Genomic DNA, 19,024 nt, shown 5'->3' with positions numbered 1-19,024 from the left:
TTCCCATATAATCTACTGGTTTATTCGTTTCTGCAATGTCACCACCTGGATGATATACTTTTGCAAAGTGCTCACTCAGTAACTCAACTATCTCAACTGATTCAGTTACCTCCCTACCATCGGCATTCTTTAAAATCAATCTGCCATGTACATTTTTCCTTTTACTTGCTACATATCTAAAAAACTGTTTAGGATTCTCTTTAGCCTGCATGGCCAATGTTCTTTCGTAATCCTTTTTTGCTTTTCTTACCACACTTGTCACCCTTCTGGCCTGCGCTTTATACCGTTCATGTGCCTGCCGGTCACCCTTCTCCTTAAATTCCCTCCATAGTTGTTTCTTTTTTTGCAACTCAAGCTTAATGGTGTTATTCATCCATTTAACCCCTACTTGATTTATTATTCGGACTCTAGGTATACAGTCAGCCATTGCTTCATGCAAGCACTTCTTAACTACCTCCCATGCACTATCAACTTCTAGTCCTTGCAGTTGTACATGCCATGGCACTGAACCAATCAAACTCCTAAGCTTGTCATACTTTCCAGCCCGATAATTCCACATGTACCCTGTCTTAATTGAAAATTCTACACCTTTAGCCACCTCCCAAGTTAAGACCCTATGATCACTCTCACCGATTGGTGGCAATGTGGTCATATTTGTTACAGCCAAATCCTCAGATGTAATTACTAGGTCAAGCACTCTCTGACCCCTAGTATTTTCCATTACATGCTGTCGCAGATAGTTATCCCTTAATAACCGCATAAAATCCAGTTCCTTCCTCCCGTGTGTCCTCTCCTCACTCCAATCAATGCGACCATAGTTGAAATCTCCCATAATAATCACCCTCCTTCCACCCATTTCTTCTATTTGCTTGTGCATACTGTCACCACCATCTTTTCCATCACCTGGTCTATAGCAGCACCCAATTGTATATTTAGTTCTGCTAGCCACAATGGTAGGAAGTCAACTGAATAAATTTATATGGATTAAGAGAGAAATTAGTCAAAACACTAAATTAGCTGTATACAAGACTGTGTTCAAACCAGTGTTTTAACTTATGGATCTGAGAGCTTAGTTAGAAGTAAAACACTTGACCAAAAACTAGAGATCACAGATATGAGAGTCCTGAGAAAGATTGTGGTAATAAACAGATGGCATCAATGACGATATCAAATTAAAAACGAGGATATTAAGAAAGAACTTGATGTTGTTAGCATCCGGGAATGTGTAGCAGAGCTAATCTCAGATGGCATGGTTACTTAATCAGAATGGTAGAAAAAAGATTAGCAAAACAAGTGTTCTCTACCAGGTTAGCAGGAAAAAGACCCAGAGGAAAACCAAGATATAGGTGGATTGATACCATAAAAAGTATGTGTGGTTAACCTAGTGGCTTTGTTCTTCGCAACCATTTGCCTGGGGAAGGAGTGTCCTACGTTCGATTCCCGTCAACGACATGAGGAGCTCAAGGATCTTCCTCAGCCATAGCCAAGTTAGCCGGTCTTGGGCATGGACAGCAGGGTTTTTTCCACCAGTTTATCTGGCGTTTTTCATCCAAGCAGGTCCGAGGACACACACGAATTACAGTCGGGAATACTGACCCAGCCATAGGTCTGATTCGTCAGCCTATGCCGGTTCCCGGATAAAATTTGTGGGGACTAGATGCCACCGTGAACTCTCGTATAAATGGGGAATGCTGTAACATCACACGGAATTTATTTATTTATTTTACAGTAAAAAGTGCCTTAGAAGACAGAAATATAAGATCTGATAATGTCGGAGTCCTGACAGGTAACACATTGATTTGGAGGAAAATTGTAGATAGGAAGTTAGTAATGATGTAAGTTTTTCATGTAGTACTATCATATCCTGTACACCCCCTTGAGGGTACATGTCAGGAATTTGGTGATGATGATGATGAAATGTTGAAAATGGAAGTTTCTTAAGGATGAAAGCTAGATAATGGGGAAGAGAACTTTAGACCCTAATAGTTATGTGGAGAACTGAAACTAACCTACTTGCAGAATGTTGAATCCTTACTTCCCATGTCAGTAGTTCAATACCTACTAACAGGACACAGAAATGATATGACTACAATCAAGGATCAAGTTTAAACAAGGTCCCAAAGAAATCAGGACAAAGTATGAAATACTGGCTGCTGAAACAACCTCAAACTTAACAGAATTGATATAGACAGCATTAAAATAAAAAGCATCAATGGATAAGAAAGCTATACTAGTGAAGTCAATACAGACACACAGACAGACCATAAATATAACTGGCATTACTGAAATGAACACTAAAACAGATGAGGACCTAGGTAATATTTTTACAAGAATACTGATCACAGAAAGAAACAAGCTGCTATAATATTAAACACTAAACATGTACTTCTTGAATGGCAAGAAAATTCGAGTAAAGTGGCTTGGCAATTTCTAAACAGGAAACTTAAAAATATAGCTTATATATGCCTGTGGTCCCAATGAAGTACCAGCAGTGAAGAAATGGATGAATTCTTTGAGTCATTAGAGAGAGTGGCTGACAGAGAAAGTTGAAAAGGAAATTCATGTTGAAAATGTAAACTGCTGAGTGGGAAATCAATCTGAAACCTGCAGAAATTTTCTGATAAAATATGGTGAAAATGCATAGGTAATAATGGTGTTTTATTTTTATTATGTAAATCTCACTCCCTCCCACCTGTATAAAGTTGTAAACCTACAGTACTCTAGTACCATGGGAGCTAAGGGCTGCTAGATAAGCTGGGAATGGTTGCTATGAACACAACATCATCTCTTCCCTTGAAGAATCTTAGGGCAGTAAATGTGCAGCACAGTAGTCTCACATTAAGCAATGAAAACCATTTACCATATAACTTTCACAAACATGCATAATATAGTGAAATATATATACACATTTCAATAAATGGAATGAGAATAAACTACCTCTGCTTTGCAGATGACATCGTCCTGAATGAAGACGACGCAGCAAGGCAGGAACAGACATTGCAAACACTATACACAGAAGGAAAAAGATATGAACTAAATGTCAACTTTGAAAAAATTAAAACAATGATATTCAGACAACAGGAGTTACTAAACAGAGTTCAGTAACTCCTGTTGTCCGAACAGGATTTCACTGGATAGACAGATTTCAACTGGAAAATGTGGAACACTTCACATATCTTGGATGCTATATGACGCATCACTTGGACCCCAAAAAAAAGAGATAAAAATTAGAATAGCCAGAGCAACAACTATTTTAAAAGCCATGGACAAAATATGGAAGAGCTGAGCTATAAAGATGCAAACTAAACTGCACATTGTAGAAACCTGTATCTTCAGCAGCATGCTCTATGGATGTGAGGTTGAAAGTTTATTTTTCACTTGGTTAGAATATGATAAGCTTAGTTTAATCCTTTATCCAAGTGTGAGCAAACAAAGTTTGTGCCTGAAAGTATCTTCAGGACTGGGGTAAGAAGGTGCAACACCAGGGCGACTCCTTGCAAAGGTGGAGCAAGCTACTAACACTCCTATCTCAGTATCTCCCATAATGCAAAACACATCTCCTTGTGGATATGTCTAATGTTATGCATTAAGGGAAGGGCCACTTCCCAGACTAGTTTCGACCTTTATTGAGGTCTCTTCAGTGGGAGCCAGGCCCAAGTGAAGATACCAGCCAGAGGCATTAGCAAGGTCATCTCCACCTACAGGAGTTGCCAAATGGTGTGCCACCTTTTTAATAAATTACTCCGGATTTAGAGAAAGATGTTGAAAGGGAAGTGGCCCTTCCTTAATGCATAACATTAGACATATCCACAAGAAGATGTGTTTTGCATTATGGGAGATACTGAGATAGGAGTGTTAGTAGCTTGCTCCACCTTTGCAAGGAGTTGCCCTGGTGTTGCACCTTCTTACCCCAGTCCTGAAGATACTTTCAGGCGCAAACTTTGTTTGCTCACACTTGGATAAAGGATTAAACTAAGCTTATCATATGGATGTGAGGCCTAGGTACTCCTGAGAGAATCTGAAAGGAGGATATTGACATTTGAGAGGAAGTGCTACAGAAAGATCTTGAGAATAAGCTGGATACAGAAAGTGAACAATGAGGAAATCTACAGACAAATACAACCAAAAGAAAACCTGATCCAGAAAATAATCAAAAGGAAACTACATCTATTTGGCCATATATGAATGAATGAATGAATGATGAGAGAAAATTAAAAACGTTGCTGTTTGGAATGATTGAAGGAAAGAACAAAAGAGGAAGACCAAACAGAGAATGGGGCGATGACATCATCAAATCTTGCACAAAATAGAATGCAATGGAAGAATCATATCAAGATGGCAGCAGACACCTACGGGCACTGGACCCATGGTTGTTGATGATGATGATGATACATACAAAAAAAAAAAAAAAGCCTGCATGTTGCATAATTAACTCTTCTAGGTTAGAGAGTTTCTCTGCTCTTCAACCAGAATGGAAGATTTATATTTGTTTCTGTTCACAATAGCACATGAAATTGTGGGAAGTAATGAAAAGAATGGGTTTTCCTCAACACACTATCAGGTCGATAGCCAACTTGTACAGAGAGAGCAAGAAGCCACAGTAAGAACAGGTTTGGATTGACTGATTGGCTTCAGGTTGGAAAAGGAGTTAGGCAAGGATGTTTACTTTTTCCTCACTTGTTTAGTATATATGCAAAGGACATTATGCATGAAGCACTGGATAAGCTCAAGACAGGAATTAGAATGAGGTAGATTGATCAGTAATCTGAGGTATGCTGATGATACAGTACTTCCTTTGTAATGACAAGGAAGAACACCAAATTCTTGACAATGCTAACAAGATTAGTAATAACAGAGGACTTCAACTCAACCTGGGCAAGACAAAGATTATGGTTCTCAAAGGAAATACAAACAGGGAAGCTCTTGAGAAACAAGTATACTTTAATGGAGAAAGAATTCAGGAAATCAGCAAGTTTGAGTAGCTGGGATCCATTAAGAATATGAAGAATTACTGTTCAGAAGATTAGGAATGGCTAAAACAAAAGTCAGAGATTTGTCTAAAATCTGGAAGGATGGATCTATTTTCATGGGAACAAAGTTGAGGATTTTGGATGCAGTTGTTTTTCCAACAGCGACTTATGGATATGAGACTTGGAAACTGAAGAAATCAGATGAGAAAAGGATTGCTGCTTCTGAGATGTGGTGTTACTGAAAGCTATTGAGGATATCATATACTGAAAGACATACTGTTACATCCTGAATGAAGCACTTTATTAAAGAAAGAAATGATTCATTCAGGATTTAACAAGTCAGAAAAGTCAGCTGAGAGAAAAAAACTTATACTCAAGCAGAAGAATTAAAGTACTAACTGTAAATGGAAACAGAATTACTTTATTGTAGTAGATTTGTAATACTACGTAAGGAACTGCGTATATAAATTAGTATTATGTGAAATGCATCATGCACACAATGAAATGTAAATTAGATGCAAGCATTAGTCCAAAGGTCACGGGTGGGCCTGAGGCAATTTTGATCTCACGGAAGGTGATGCACATTCATTTCCCGGAAGACGCTGCTGCAATCTCGCGATGTAACGAAAGTTCCTGTGGAAAATTAAGAGGGGGCTATCGAAGATAGCAACGAGGGTGCCAAAAAGGGGGAGAAGTGAAGGTGAATAAAAGGGTTTTGCATCGCTTTCTCAAGGCTTTTTTTCGCCTGCCTTCCTGGATGATGATTTGACTTCTCTGGTGGATCGAGGGTTCCTGACGGTGTTTCGTGGCAATGGTTCGGTATCGGAGGGAACATTTTTCCCTTCGATATTTGAACGTCTGCCAGTGCAAAAGCATCAGATATCTTCGCTGAAAATCCCGACAGAATAACATCGCGAACGTATACCAGAACTGACAGTAGAAGCGATGATCCGAAGCAGATCGGGAATAGACGAGACAAAACGCCAGGTGCAGGGCATAGCCTAATCTAACGACCATAGTGACCCACCATGTGGACGTAGGCTTATGGAGGTATCGAAAGCGAATTCAAACAAAGAAGGGCAGTTCAGACAGACCTGGAGACCCTTCCCCAAGAAATGGTAAAGTACAGATTTTGTTGTATAATTACCCAGTAGGTAAAAGGGAAGAATTATTGCAGTGTATTAATCAAGTGTGGGAAGTACTTAAGGACTTTAAGTGATTATTTAGCAGTGCTAATGTCCATAAGACAAATTGTTAGGAATGATTATAGATGATTGTGACTAGTATTAGGCAAGACTAAAATTGTAGGTAGGAAATATGGTAGAAGTGTATAATGTGTGTATTATGTATGTTAAGTCTCTAACTCAAAAGAAGGATTTTTTGTTCATGTATTAGAGTATTAGTCAGTTTGAAAAGGTTTGATTTAGCATGTCAGTGAACTAATTGAAAGTGTATATCATGTCTTTAGATTCCAATAAATATGTTTTTTTCTTTTATACCTGAGTTTCACCTGTGATATGAACCACAACTACCACTCATTAATTCGAACCATAGCGAAGGGGAAGGAATTGAAAGAAAGGTATAACTTGTTGTTATAGAGGCTACGATTGCAAACCAGAATTTACTTAGCCATTGTAGAGCATTTAAATTATTCACCTATGTGCACCAAAGGTCTGGAAAAGTCTCCCTGAATAAGAGTCCATTCTATTATAAGATATTGGCTGGCGCAGCGTTAAAAAATAAATTTGTCAACATCTGAAGAGGAGACGGCCCCAGATAGAAATTAGAGGATTCGTTCCTTATAGTAAGGAATAACCTTTAACAGTCAGGGTATGCACGTGAGTAAATTTAGGAATCGGCCAGAGATATAGGATTTGCTTCCCTTATAGAATGAATTCGTAAGAAGTGATATAGATATTAGAGTAAGGGAAATTTTGTAAGTCATGTAGTTAAAGTAGGGAGGTTTATAAAAATAATGGAAGAGCAACGATATTTAACATAGGTGCAAATGACGCAATGTTAACACGTGGAGGCTGATATAACATAGGCGTAAACGACGCAATGTTAACATGTGTGCGGCAGTTATAACAGTGGCTCACACGCAGCCGGTAGGAAATTGATAGAATAAGGTTAAGATAGAATTAAATAGGAAAGAAAGACTGAATAAAATAAAATAAGATAAAGAAAAATACAAAATATAACAATACGAATGAATGGGTATTAGAAAAGATCAGTAGAACTTTAAGACTTCTTAAAGATATTGAGAGAAGAAAGTTAAAATATTTTGGACACATTGAAAGGATTGAAGGAAGACTTCTCAGAACAGTAACAGAAGTAAAAAGAGGAAGGGGTAAACCATCAATGAGATGGATGGATGGTGTATGTGGAATGACTGATCTTCAGAGAGTTGAAGCCTCCAGAAAAGCATGCAACAGGACTACATGGCGAGGCCTGGTGTGGCACATCACCGAGCATCGGAGTGACCATACGACATCTGTGGATGCCCAGTGAACATACAGATGGTTCACAACAGGGACTATTCATCACTAACACCATGCTCTAGAATAAAAATGAACATAAATGAACACAGTTTTGCTAATTAATTTATTTTTAAATCCACACGTGAGAGGCCCCCATATCTATAACATGATAGTATCATATGTGGGCAAGTGATAAGAGAGAAAAAAGGAATCTAAGAATCTATTAATGTGTTTCCTGAAGAGTTGGAGGTTATATGTGTTGTGGGAGGGGAGGTATGGGAGAAAGGCTGTTCCAAAGGATAGAGCTATGTGGAATCAGAGAGAATGTAAAGTTGGTTTGATGAGTCTGAAGCTGAATGGTATATGGATATTGGCCAGCAGCTGCCTGTGTTTGAACATGAAGTGGATGAATAGTGGTAGTCAGTTTAGTGGGGCAATGTTCATAAAAATATCTATACAAAAGATATATGGGAAAGCATTTGGAGGGAATCAGAAAAGGGTCATCTATTAAGAGAAAAACTCATCTAGATACAAATCTAGCATTCTGAGGGAGTTTGATGCACCAACCTAGATGTGGGAACAACATTCTAAGGTTGGGCAGAAAAGAAATAATGTTAATTATTATTATTAGACATCCATGGAGTCAAGTGAATCATCGCAAGAAGTCCCACTATTACACACACAGTTCGTCATATCATGCTTTAAATATATTCATCTCCTCATTCACAAATTCACAACACTTCAGGCAATGCATTCTAATCACCCACTACTCTCGATGCAAAAAAATCTACTCCTCACCCCCTTGCCCATGTCCTCCTTGTGCACCTTGCACAAATTACATCTTGTTTTTCTTCATTCTAAGCAAAACATCATCCACATTAATCTGGTACCAAACCATGAATAACTTGTATTTCTTAATCATATCCCTCCCTTCTGTCCACTAGTCTCTGCAGCTTGCATTTCCTCAATATTTTCCTATTCAATATTCCAGTGACCAGAAACCACCTTAGTGAATAGATTACATTAATATGTTACATTAACTTTTGCAACTGGAATGACTCTTTATATAATGCATATTCTTCTATGTTTTCTTTAAAAAAATAAATAAAAAGAAGATTTTGTTTAGAAAGTTATTAAAAAAAAAAAATCTATTTTGTTCAATCTGGAGCAACTGGCCAGCTGGTAAAACTTTCTCACCACGGGAGAGCATATTATTTGTCGAGCCCTGTATATGTATATATATGTGTGTGTGTCATTAATTAAATTAACAGTTAATAAGAATGAGCGCTTTGTAAATTAAAATCAGTACATATATATATATATATATATATATATACACTCAAATGTATGCTGCATTCAAATCTATATATCAGAAAAAATCTGATATACATAGGTATCAGAAATAACTAATATCAGAAAAAATAGATAGAACACTATATAAATACAACATTAGGGCAACCTTCAAACCTTCTTGAAAATTAAAAAGTATACTCAGCTCATCTAAAGATCCCTTTCCCTCATTTGCCCACCAAGAGGTTTACAAAATTCAGTGCACCTGCAACCTACCTTACATAGAGGGAAACAGGACACACTGCTCCAACAAGAAAAGATGAACACAAATGCTACATTAAATTCCTTAACTATGGTAAAACATGCACTTCAAACAAACCATAAAATCAACTGGAAAGGCACAAGTCCCTGCACTGAAACAAAAACCTAGTTTGAAAGAAAATTCAAGGATGCTCATGAGATGCTGAAACATCATACTAATCTCAACAAGAATGATGGATTAGTAATTCCAAGAATCTGGAAGACCAATCTACAACCTATACAGCATTCAAAACATGATTGCAAAACCTCAACACAAGAAAACCTTAAGATAAAAGGACATTAGAGATGTATTTGATGTAGTTCTACTGTATTTTTTTTAATGTCATGTAACTTGTGTCCTGTGCATATGTATGTTTTCCTGATGATGCCCTCAATACAGAGGTTGAAACGTCGAGTGTTATTTGCTTAATTGTAAATATAGTAATTACTTCAACACAAGTGTTTTTGTTTCCATAAATTCTACACAATGAATGCCTTGAAAAAAAAGATTACTTTGATGTTGAAAAAGACAATAACAAGTAAAGACATAAAGAGGGATAATTTCTCCTTCTCTAAGGCTATGATTCAGCCACATATTGACTACTGTGCACAGACTTGGTCATCTGGGTTTCTTGCAGAGGGACCAGGAGGTGGTAGAGAAGATTCAGAGACAAGTGATGAAGCTGGTAACAGATCTGTGGAATGCTCCTTTTTGTAGATAGGCTGAAGGTGTATGGGTTGCAAAGTTTAGTTGATAGGCACTAAAGACAGGACATGATAGAAAATTTTAAGATATTAAAGGGGATTTATAAAATTGATGCAAAGGAAAATTTCAATATATGACAAATAGATGTCATCTATTTGTCATATTGTGGTTGGTTCGAGTGTAGACTAGATTTTTTTCTGTGGAGAGTGGTGAATGAGTTTAAGGAGAGGCATGATAGGTTTTGTGTGTATAACAGTTAGTAGTTAGTTTGGGTGTCTCATGATGAGTCTCTGGACTCCATGGAGATACTGTATAAATGATAATAATAACATTCATTCTCTCTCTCTCTCTCTCTTCTGTACTTCTTAATCCACAACAAGCACTATTAATAAGTCCTATGGATACCTGACTGTGGAAATTATATAAAACAATAAGAAATGTGTATGTATACACTTACACCTGTGTGTATACATACACATGCCATTCTTTTTGGACATTTTTGAATCTGTCGTTAGTAACTAATTGAAAATTGATTCAAATCTTTTTTGTGACATACATAATGACAAGAGTGTATAAGAGGTGAAAGCAACTGTTTTATGAGAAATACAGCTAACACTTATTATAACTACAACTGAAGTCCTATACACATTATGCTGCTGTTCTGAAGAAACAGCTATTAATATTATTCTCAATTATTAATTAAATAGTTATAATAATTCACTATAGCAAATTAGTCCTGTGGTCCATTCAGCCAAATCTGTTATAGTGAGTGAATGTACAAGTTTTTAATTAAAATTTCATATGGAAAAAAAATACAGCCTACCTTCGATAACAGTGAATAGCAGTGGAATAGTCTCCTCTGCTATACCAGAAATTACCTCTCTCCCTTTTGTCATTTCTAAACAAAGAAAGAAAATATAGAAATAAAATCTGAAATTAAGGTGCTCTATTCTTTAGAACAACTGATAACAGACAAAACATGAAATGAAGATAGTGATATTCAAAAATTACAAAGAAAACTTCACTATCTAAAATTACGCATTTGTTGTTATCAATTGCCATTATATTTTCAGGAAAATAGAAATAACAGAAATCAACATTACTCCTACCATTATTTATGAGATTCTTGCAATGTGCTTTTATATATTTAGCTCTTCAACATAGCCCATAACATTATTAAGGATATTATATATCCATTTTTTAAACACCAGACAGACACTTAAAAGTTTTGTAATTTGCTAGGCAACACATAAGAATATAACCTTCAGCAACAGAGTTGCCTTGGTTTGTACTTCTTAAGACATGAACTCTGCTCAGGATCAATATTTTTGCCATTTATCAGTGCATTTTTAGGTTTCATTGCTATGACAGCTGTTAACCTGTTAGTTTTCAAAGACCAGGCAGAAAACCTTCTGTTTAATACCATAGTAATCCTATATCAGAAAATTATATTATTCATAAGTGACCTCTCATTAGGTGCATATATAAAGTTATTTAAAATTAAGGAATATTGCATCCCATATTGTTTCACAGCCGAAAAAGAAACTCAAAGAGTTTCATGCCAAATATAGAAACTATATAAAGTTCGGCGAGTCCAAGCGTAAGCAAATACCTGGATAGTGCAACACTGAGGCAACTCATAGTAAGGGTGGAGCAAGCTCCGATCACTATTCTTGGTATTTACCCATAATGTGAAACCCAGCTCCTAGGAGCTGTATTACTGTTCTACATTATGAGAGAAGGTCACTACCCAGACCAGTGAGTAGCTAGACCTAGATAATACCAAGTTTGTAACGAACAGAGCTTACACAATCCTACTATAAGAATTGAAGCCTTTGGCTCTTCGTATATTTAGCATATATAAAGTATTTACTGTATTTGCCGGCATATAAGATGCACTTTTTTTATTTGAAAATAGGTCTGAAAAACAGGGTGCGTCTTATATGCCGATACTCAGTTTTTTATTACTTTCATTTCTGGAAATTTTCTCTGTTCTGAGTTATGCGATTTCTTTCTTGCTTCCTTGTGGTGTGTGAGAGCATTTCAGTTACGTAGAGTTCAGTGGATGTGTATGCGCTGACATCGATGATCACAGCTGTGTTCCTGTTCGTTTAAACTTTCCAATTGTTGTTGCAGTTGTTGTGAACAGTCATAAATTTCTGCCGTTAAATTTTCACTAACTTTCTTGGCAAATTATGGCTGAAAAATTCAGCATTGCCACAATATTGCATACAAGCTACGTGTGATTGCGTATGCTAAAGAATATGAAAAGAGGGCTGCAGAGAGGCATTTTGGGACACCCCCAGCTGAGAAAATGATAAGAACTTGGTGGAATCAGGAAGAGGATCTATAAAAAGCAACTCACAACAAACATAACCTACAAAGTGGAACTGCTAAATGGCCAGAACTTGAGGCAGAACTGAATACTTGGATTTTAGACCACAGAAAAGTGGGACTTTCTCTGTCTACAAAAATGATTATTCATCAAGCAAAAGTGATAGCCACTAACAGAGGGATCGCTAACTTTACTGGATCAACATCATGGTGTTCAAGATTCATGAAGAGAAACCAGCTATGCATGTGGAATAAAACAAAAATATCACAAAAGATGCCAGCTAAATATGAAGAAAAAATTACTGAATTTCATTGATTCATCATTAACGCAAGGAAACGAGAAAATTTTGAACTTGCGCAAATAGGAAACATGGACAAGCTTCCGCTGACTTTTGATGTGCCCTCAAATAAAACTGTAGATTCCAAGGGCACTAAAAGTGTTACTACTAAAACTTCGGGGCATGAAAAAACTCACTACATGGTTGTTTTATCCTGCTATGGGATAAAATTGCCACCACTATTGATTTTTAAAAGGAAGACACTACCCAAAGAAAAACTGCTTAAAGGAGTGTTTGTACATGTTCACGCAAAAGGCTGGATGGATGGAGGAGGAATGAAGTTATGGATATATAAAATTTGGTCTAGGTGTCCTGACGGACTGTTGAAGAAGTTTGCCCTGCGAGTATGGGATCAGTTTCGTTCTCACAGAACAGAAGATGTTAAAAAGAAACTCAAGGAATTGAAAACTCAGCTGTAATTCCAGGAGGTCTAACTAGTCAGCTTCAACCTTTAGATGTCTGTATTAACACGTTCGCTGCCACACTACTCGGACATAGTTTGTTACCGTACGCCAAGCAATAAGCTTGGCGTAAGGTAACAAACCTCTCGTTGCCGGCAGTAAGCATCATACGAGTATATTCGTAGTTGGCTTGTGAGGCTCATATACCATCTACGAGTATACACACTTTCGCTGCTAGCTCCGCACACCAAGCATTTTCACTTCTTCAAGGCCAGTATGGGTAATCTCGTTGCTGGCAGTAAGCGTCATACGAGTATATTCGTAGTTGGCTTGTGATGCTCATATATCAACTACAAGTATACTTGTAGTTGGCGGCGAACGTGTTAATAAATCATTTAAGGGATTTACGAAGGAGAAGTGGAACAGCTGGATGCAGTCTTCAGATTTTGAGGTTATGCCATGAGGAAGAAGCCTAGCATTTTGCAAGTTTGTGAGTGGGTCAAAGCTTCATGGGATGCTGTGAAAATAGACAGGGCATTAGTAATGCACTGGATGGTACAGAGGACAATTTGTTAGATTAAGTATTTGTTGAAAGTAGATCTACTTATTACTTTATATTTGAAATACTGTAAATTCATTATAATATTCAGTGATAAAGTTTTTTTTTCGTAAAAAATGTGTACAAAAAAGGGGATGCGTCTTATAGGCCGGTGCGTCTTATACGCCGGCAAATATGGAAAATATAGAACCCCAACACTTTTAAGGTTCTATAGTTAAGTGTTCTCCTCACCATGAAGGGTTACCGCACCTTGTAATGGACATGACAGCCGGCTTGTCATTCTTATCCATGTTCTTTTCAACAGGTAGTATGCATTGTATCCAGGTTTTAATGAACATATATATATACATCCTGGCTGGTAAGGAGGTTAAAAGACTACACGCAAATTATGTAAGGAAAACAAGTAATTTAATATAAACAAATAATATTTCACGATGGGTATCTCATCACGTCTTCATCATCATCCACCTGGTTTCATTACATTGGCGATGTGTTTGCTATTTGGTTACACACAAATGGAGAATTAGTTTCTTAGATTAATAATTGTCTCACACCTGATTTAACATCGGAAACTGCTATATGTATGCACCGAAAAATGTGAAGGATCTGTGGTCGGTCTGGCAAAATGAAAAGAACGAAAATGTCGACGTATGTGAGAAGTGTCGGGATAGGCTGGAGCGTTTAGGAATGGAAGCTGACATCGGGACCGTAGCGGAAGAACTTCGGCGGGAGTTTATGAAAATGAAAAATGACCTTCATCTTCTTCATGAGGAAGTGGAAGTGATCGGTAAGGAGATACTGGAAGTTAAAGCGGAGTTTAATGTGTTAAACAGAGAAATTAGGACTATAGAGATTACTTTAGCTGAAGTAACTAGAACAGGATTACATATGGGTGAGTCTTTGGTGAATGATTCAGTAATAAATAGTATGGGAGTGATTGGGAATCAATATAATAAAACCACAAGTGGCCTAGAAGAAATGAGATGTAGTGAGAGTGGGGGGGGGTAAGTAATAGAGAGTTGAGTAATGAAGCTGGGAGAGTCATGCTGAATAGTGTAGAGAAGGAGTCCATGAGTGTGGACTTGAATGAAGTTAAGAGTAGTAAAATATATGGTGATTCTATGATTAAGGGTATGGAGAGTGGTATGCATGAGGAGTGCTTGGCTGATGGGACAATAGAAAGAGTGGCTTTAGCAATAAAGAGAGGGCATGAAGCAGACAAGATGATAGTTATGGTGGGTACGAATGACCTGAGAGGTAGTATAAATCGGGTAGGAAAAGATTTAAGAACATTATTAGATATTGTGAAGAGGAAAAGTGTCAATGGGAGAATAGTGTGTGTGCTGCCTCGTTTTGACAATTACGAGTTAAGTAGACGAGCAATGATAATGAATGATATGATTGCAAGAATGTGCAGAAAAAGAGGTCTGGAGTTTGTTGATGTTTGGAGTGTGTTTGAAGGAAAAAGGCAGTTGTATGCTAGAGATGGACTGCATCTTAACATGGAAGGACATAAGCGATTGAAGAAGTTATTGTTTTCTGAACAGGTTGAAGTTATTGGGCAGGGAAACTAATATTGAAAAGGTTGAGTGTAAGAGAGAGAAACTTTAGCACTGATTGTGTATTTATTGATCCTTATAGGCTGAATAAATTGCAGAAGAGAGGGGATAAAAATCGGCATAGGACTACGGTAGTTAATGACTTATATATCAGTTCTAAAGCCGGTACAAGATCTAGAGGGAATCTGCAATTTTTGTATACCAATGCTAGAAGCATTCGAAATAAGAGAGAAGAATATTTGGCATTAGTCAGTGAAATCTCACCAAAAGTTGTAGGCATTAGTGAAACTTGGCTGTCAGCAGAAGATGTGGTCACTGGAATTGAATGTGATGGGTACACTATTTTCAGGGAGGATAGAGAAGATAGAACAGGGGGAGGAGTACTGTTGATGATAGCTGATGTGTTGCAGCCAAAGAAAGTAGTATATCATGATGATAGACATGTGAATAAGAGTTCATTTGAGGCAGTCTGGTGCGAAATAGCGACCAACGCAACCAAATATACAGTTGGATGCTGCTATAGGCCAGGGAGTACGGGGGGAGATATTGAATTCATGCATCAGCAACTTAGTGCAATGAGTGAAGGCTTGGTGATTATTATGGGGGATTTTAATTACGGTGATATCAATTGGAAGGAGGAAATATCACGTAGCAAAAAGGAAATGGAATTCATACATCTTCTACGAGATAATTACTTGAAACAGCACGTAACTGAAGGGACACGTGGTGTGAGAGTGTTGGACCTGGTTATTGGTTCAGAGGTTATATGCATAAGTAAGGTGTCCTCGTTACCTCCAGTTGGTGAAAGCGATCATGTGGTATTGACTTGGGAGGTTGCAAAATCTGTGGATTTTTCTATTAAGAAGGGGTATGTACGGAACTACAGGTTAGGTAATTATAACAAGCTTCGGAGTGAGCTTGCAGCCATCCCATGGCAGAACATATTGCAAGGGAAAGATGTTAGCAGTGCTTGGGATAAAATCAGCGGGTATCTGAGGAAAGCAATATCAGATTGTGTCCCCATGGTTAGGAGGTCAAACAAGGCAGGCATTAGATGGATGAGCAGTAGTATCAAGCTTGAACTGCAAAAAAAGAAAATGTTATGGAGAATTTACAAGGAGAAAGGCGATCAGGACACCCATGAGCAGTACAAGGCTCAAGCTAGGAAAGTTACCAGCATAGTAAGAAAAGCTAAATCAGATTATGAGAAGACCTTAGCCAAAGAGATCAAGGGTAATCCCAAAGAGTTCTTCCGCTATGTGGCAAGTAAGAGGAAGAATGACTTCGGAAGGATAACCTTAGTGGGTGCTGATGGTATTGAGGTGACAAAATCAGATGTAACAGTAGAGTTACTGAGTGATCACTTTTCAAAAGTCTATCACCCAAGTGAGGATATCTCTATACCTACAGCAATACCTAATGTGAGAATTGAAGCTAAAGAATCAGAGGTATTAAATATATTGCAAAACTTAAATGCAAACACTGCGGTAGGCTTAGATGGAATATCAGCTCGGGTGTTGCGTGAATGTGCAAATGAATTGTCAACCCCTCTCACCTGGATATTTAACTTAAGTTTGAACTCTGGTATGGTCCCTAGGGAGTGGAAGTTAGGCAAAGTGGTTCCTTTGCATAAGGGTGGCTCTAAAACTGCGGTATTGAATTACAGACCAATCACCATCTCAGGAGTAGTGGTAAAAGTATTGGAAAAGTTGGTTAAAGACAAAATTCAAGAATGGGTGGATCAGGATATGATACTCTATAGAGGCCAACATGGTTTTGTTAAAGGTAGATCCTGCCTTAGCAATCTATTAACTATTCATAATAGAATAACATCTGAGTTGGACAAAGGAACTGGCTACACAGTGGTACTTCTGGATTTTGCTAAGGCTTTTGACAGGATACCCCATAGAACACTGTTACGCAAATTGGAGCAGATGGGAATGGATATTAAATTGGTGATATGGATAGGAGAATGGCTCAGGGAGAGATACCATAAGGTGGTGTATGGAGGAGCCGAGTCCAGAATGAGGCAGGTGACCAGTGGTGTGCCTCAGGGCTCTGTGCTTGGGCCAATGTTGTTTAATTTGTATATAAATGATATAGGAAACGGCTTAAAGGGAGATATTCAGTTGTTTGCTGATGATGCAAAGTTGTGTAGTGCAATAAAAAATCAAGCTGATGTTGAAAGTTTGCAGGAGGATTTAAATAAGCTGGTAAAATGGGCAAAAGAAAATGGATGTCAGTTCAATGTGGAAAAGTGTAAAGTCATGCATTTTGGGATTAAAAGATTACCAGCTGTGTACTACATTGATGGAAAGGTACTCCAAGAGATTGATGAGGCTAGGGACTTAGGGGTATTGGTAGATAGGGAGATGAAGTTCAGAGGACACATTGCTAAGGTGTCCAAGATTGCACATAGGATTACTTGGTTGTTGAGGAACACACTGACATCCAGAGATAAAGAGGTTATTATTCCCCTTTATAAAGCATTGATACTTCCACATTTGGATTACTGTGCTCAGGTCTGGTCACCTGGATTCCTTGGAGATGAGGAGGCTGTGGAGAGGTTCAGAGAAGAGTGACCAAGTTGGTGAGTGATATAAAAAATGCTCCCTACATTGATAGATTGAGAGCTTGTGGATTGCAGAGATTGGTTGATAGGCGAAGAAGAGGGGATATGATAGAAACATTCAAATTACTAAAAGGTTTTTATAGGATTGATGCAGGGGAAATGTTTCAGCTGTGTGAAAGTGATGGAAGAACAAGAGGTCATCTCTGGAAATTAAAGAAGAGTGTGGTTAACAAAGGTGTCAGAACAAGGTTTTTTGCCTGGAGGGTGGTGAATGAGTGGAATTCATTGCCTGACTTAGTTGTGAGCTCTTCGTCTGTAAATGAATTCAAGAAGAGATATGACAGATATTGTTTTGCTAGTTTGGGTCTCCCGCGATGAGTCTACTGACTCCATGGAGATACCCGTAATAATAATAAAATAATAAAATAAAATAATAATAATAATAATAATAAAACATCAAACCATCTTCTTTTACCTCATTCAATTCCACCTGTTGACTTATGAAACAAAAAGAGACTATGTATTGTTTGAAGTAATATCCCATTTACACTTGATAACTGACACACATTCAACAAGAATCAGATGTCTACATAATAGATAAAAGACATTTCTGAATGCATCTGAAAAGTTTTTAAAAAATTTGAATTCCTTCGAGCCAAGAAATAGATTACCTTGATTCTACTTTCCACTAAACATAAACTTCCTCACTTGACTCACCCAGGAGTATACCAGGTTCCAATGTCCCAGCAATTTTTCCTATTTTGGCCACGTGGCAGACAACCAAAAATCAGATAGTATGAATTATATCTGTTTTCTCCAAGCTGAGAAATCTGTTCTTGCAGAATACTGAGTTTCTACTATTCACAGGATCCTATGAAACAATCTAAAAATTCTTCACACAAGTCTTTTTCAAATATGAAAAACTCTTCAAAGAATGCTGTCAACCCAATCTTAATTAGAACGATAGTCTAAAAATTTCTAAATTCTGGAAAATAACAACCTTGATATATATATATATATATATATATTATATCAAGTGTTTTTTTTTTTTCTTGGTATACACAAACTTTTTTTTTATAATTTTTATTTTTTATTTATTTATTTATTTTATATATATAGCTATATACATAAATAAATCTGCTAACACCTTTTATTACCTATACGGAGAGTAGGCAAGGTCATTTTACCCTATCTAACTTTTGGAGATGGGGGTGGGGTCAATCTCCATGAGCCAATCAGAGAAAGCTGACCCAAGACTATCACTAATTATAAATGGCATTGAGAGAGAGGAAACAACTGTTGCATCTTGGGGTCCCTAACACAGTATATTATTTATCTGAAATAGCACGGGTTCTACAGTCAATGTTCTTGAGTTTATGGGATGAAATAACTGAGTTTCTGGGAAAAAAAATCTACTATTACATGACCAACTAACTCAGGAACCAGTCAAAAAAAGGATTAGAAAAAGTTGCTCTAGTCAACAACAAGATTCAAAGTCAGAACTGTTTCTATATT

At 37.4% G+C, this 19,024-nt stretch overlaps 1 protein-coding gene across 1 annotated transcript in view; it reads right to left on the bottom strand.

The window, feature by feature from the left end:
• The window catches only part of zda (peptidyl-prolyl cis-trans isomerase zonda), a 308,048-nt gene that overhangs the window by 154,705 nt on the left and 134,319 nt on the right, over positions 1-19,024 (bottom strand). The window contains exon 6 of the mRNA XM_090402905.1: positions 10,570-10,644. Within this exon, the coding sequence (XP_090259031.1) occupies positions 10,570-10,644 (75 nt within the window). The remainder of the gene's footprint in view (positions 1-10,569; positions 10,645-19,024) is intronic.

Source organism: Typopeltis vanoorti, chromosome 13, assembly GCF_054136105.1.
Source record: "Typopeltis vanoorti isolate ZY-2024b chromosome 13, IOZ_Tvanoo_1.0, whole genome shotgun sequence".
Lineage (NCBI taxonomy): Eukaryota > Metazoa > Arthropoda > Arachnida > Uropygi > Thelyphonidae > Typopeltis > Typopeltis vanoorti.
The sequence above is the reverse complement of the archived record's forward strand: the minus strand, read 5'-3'. Positions and strand labels throughout refer to the sequence as shown.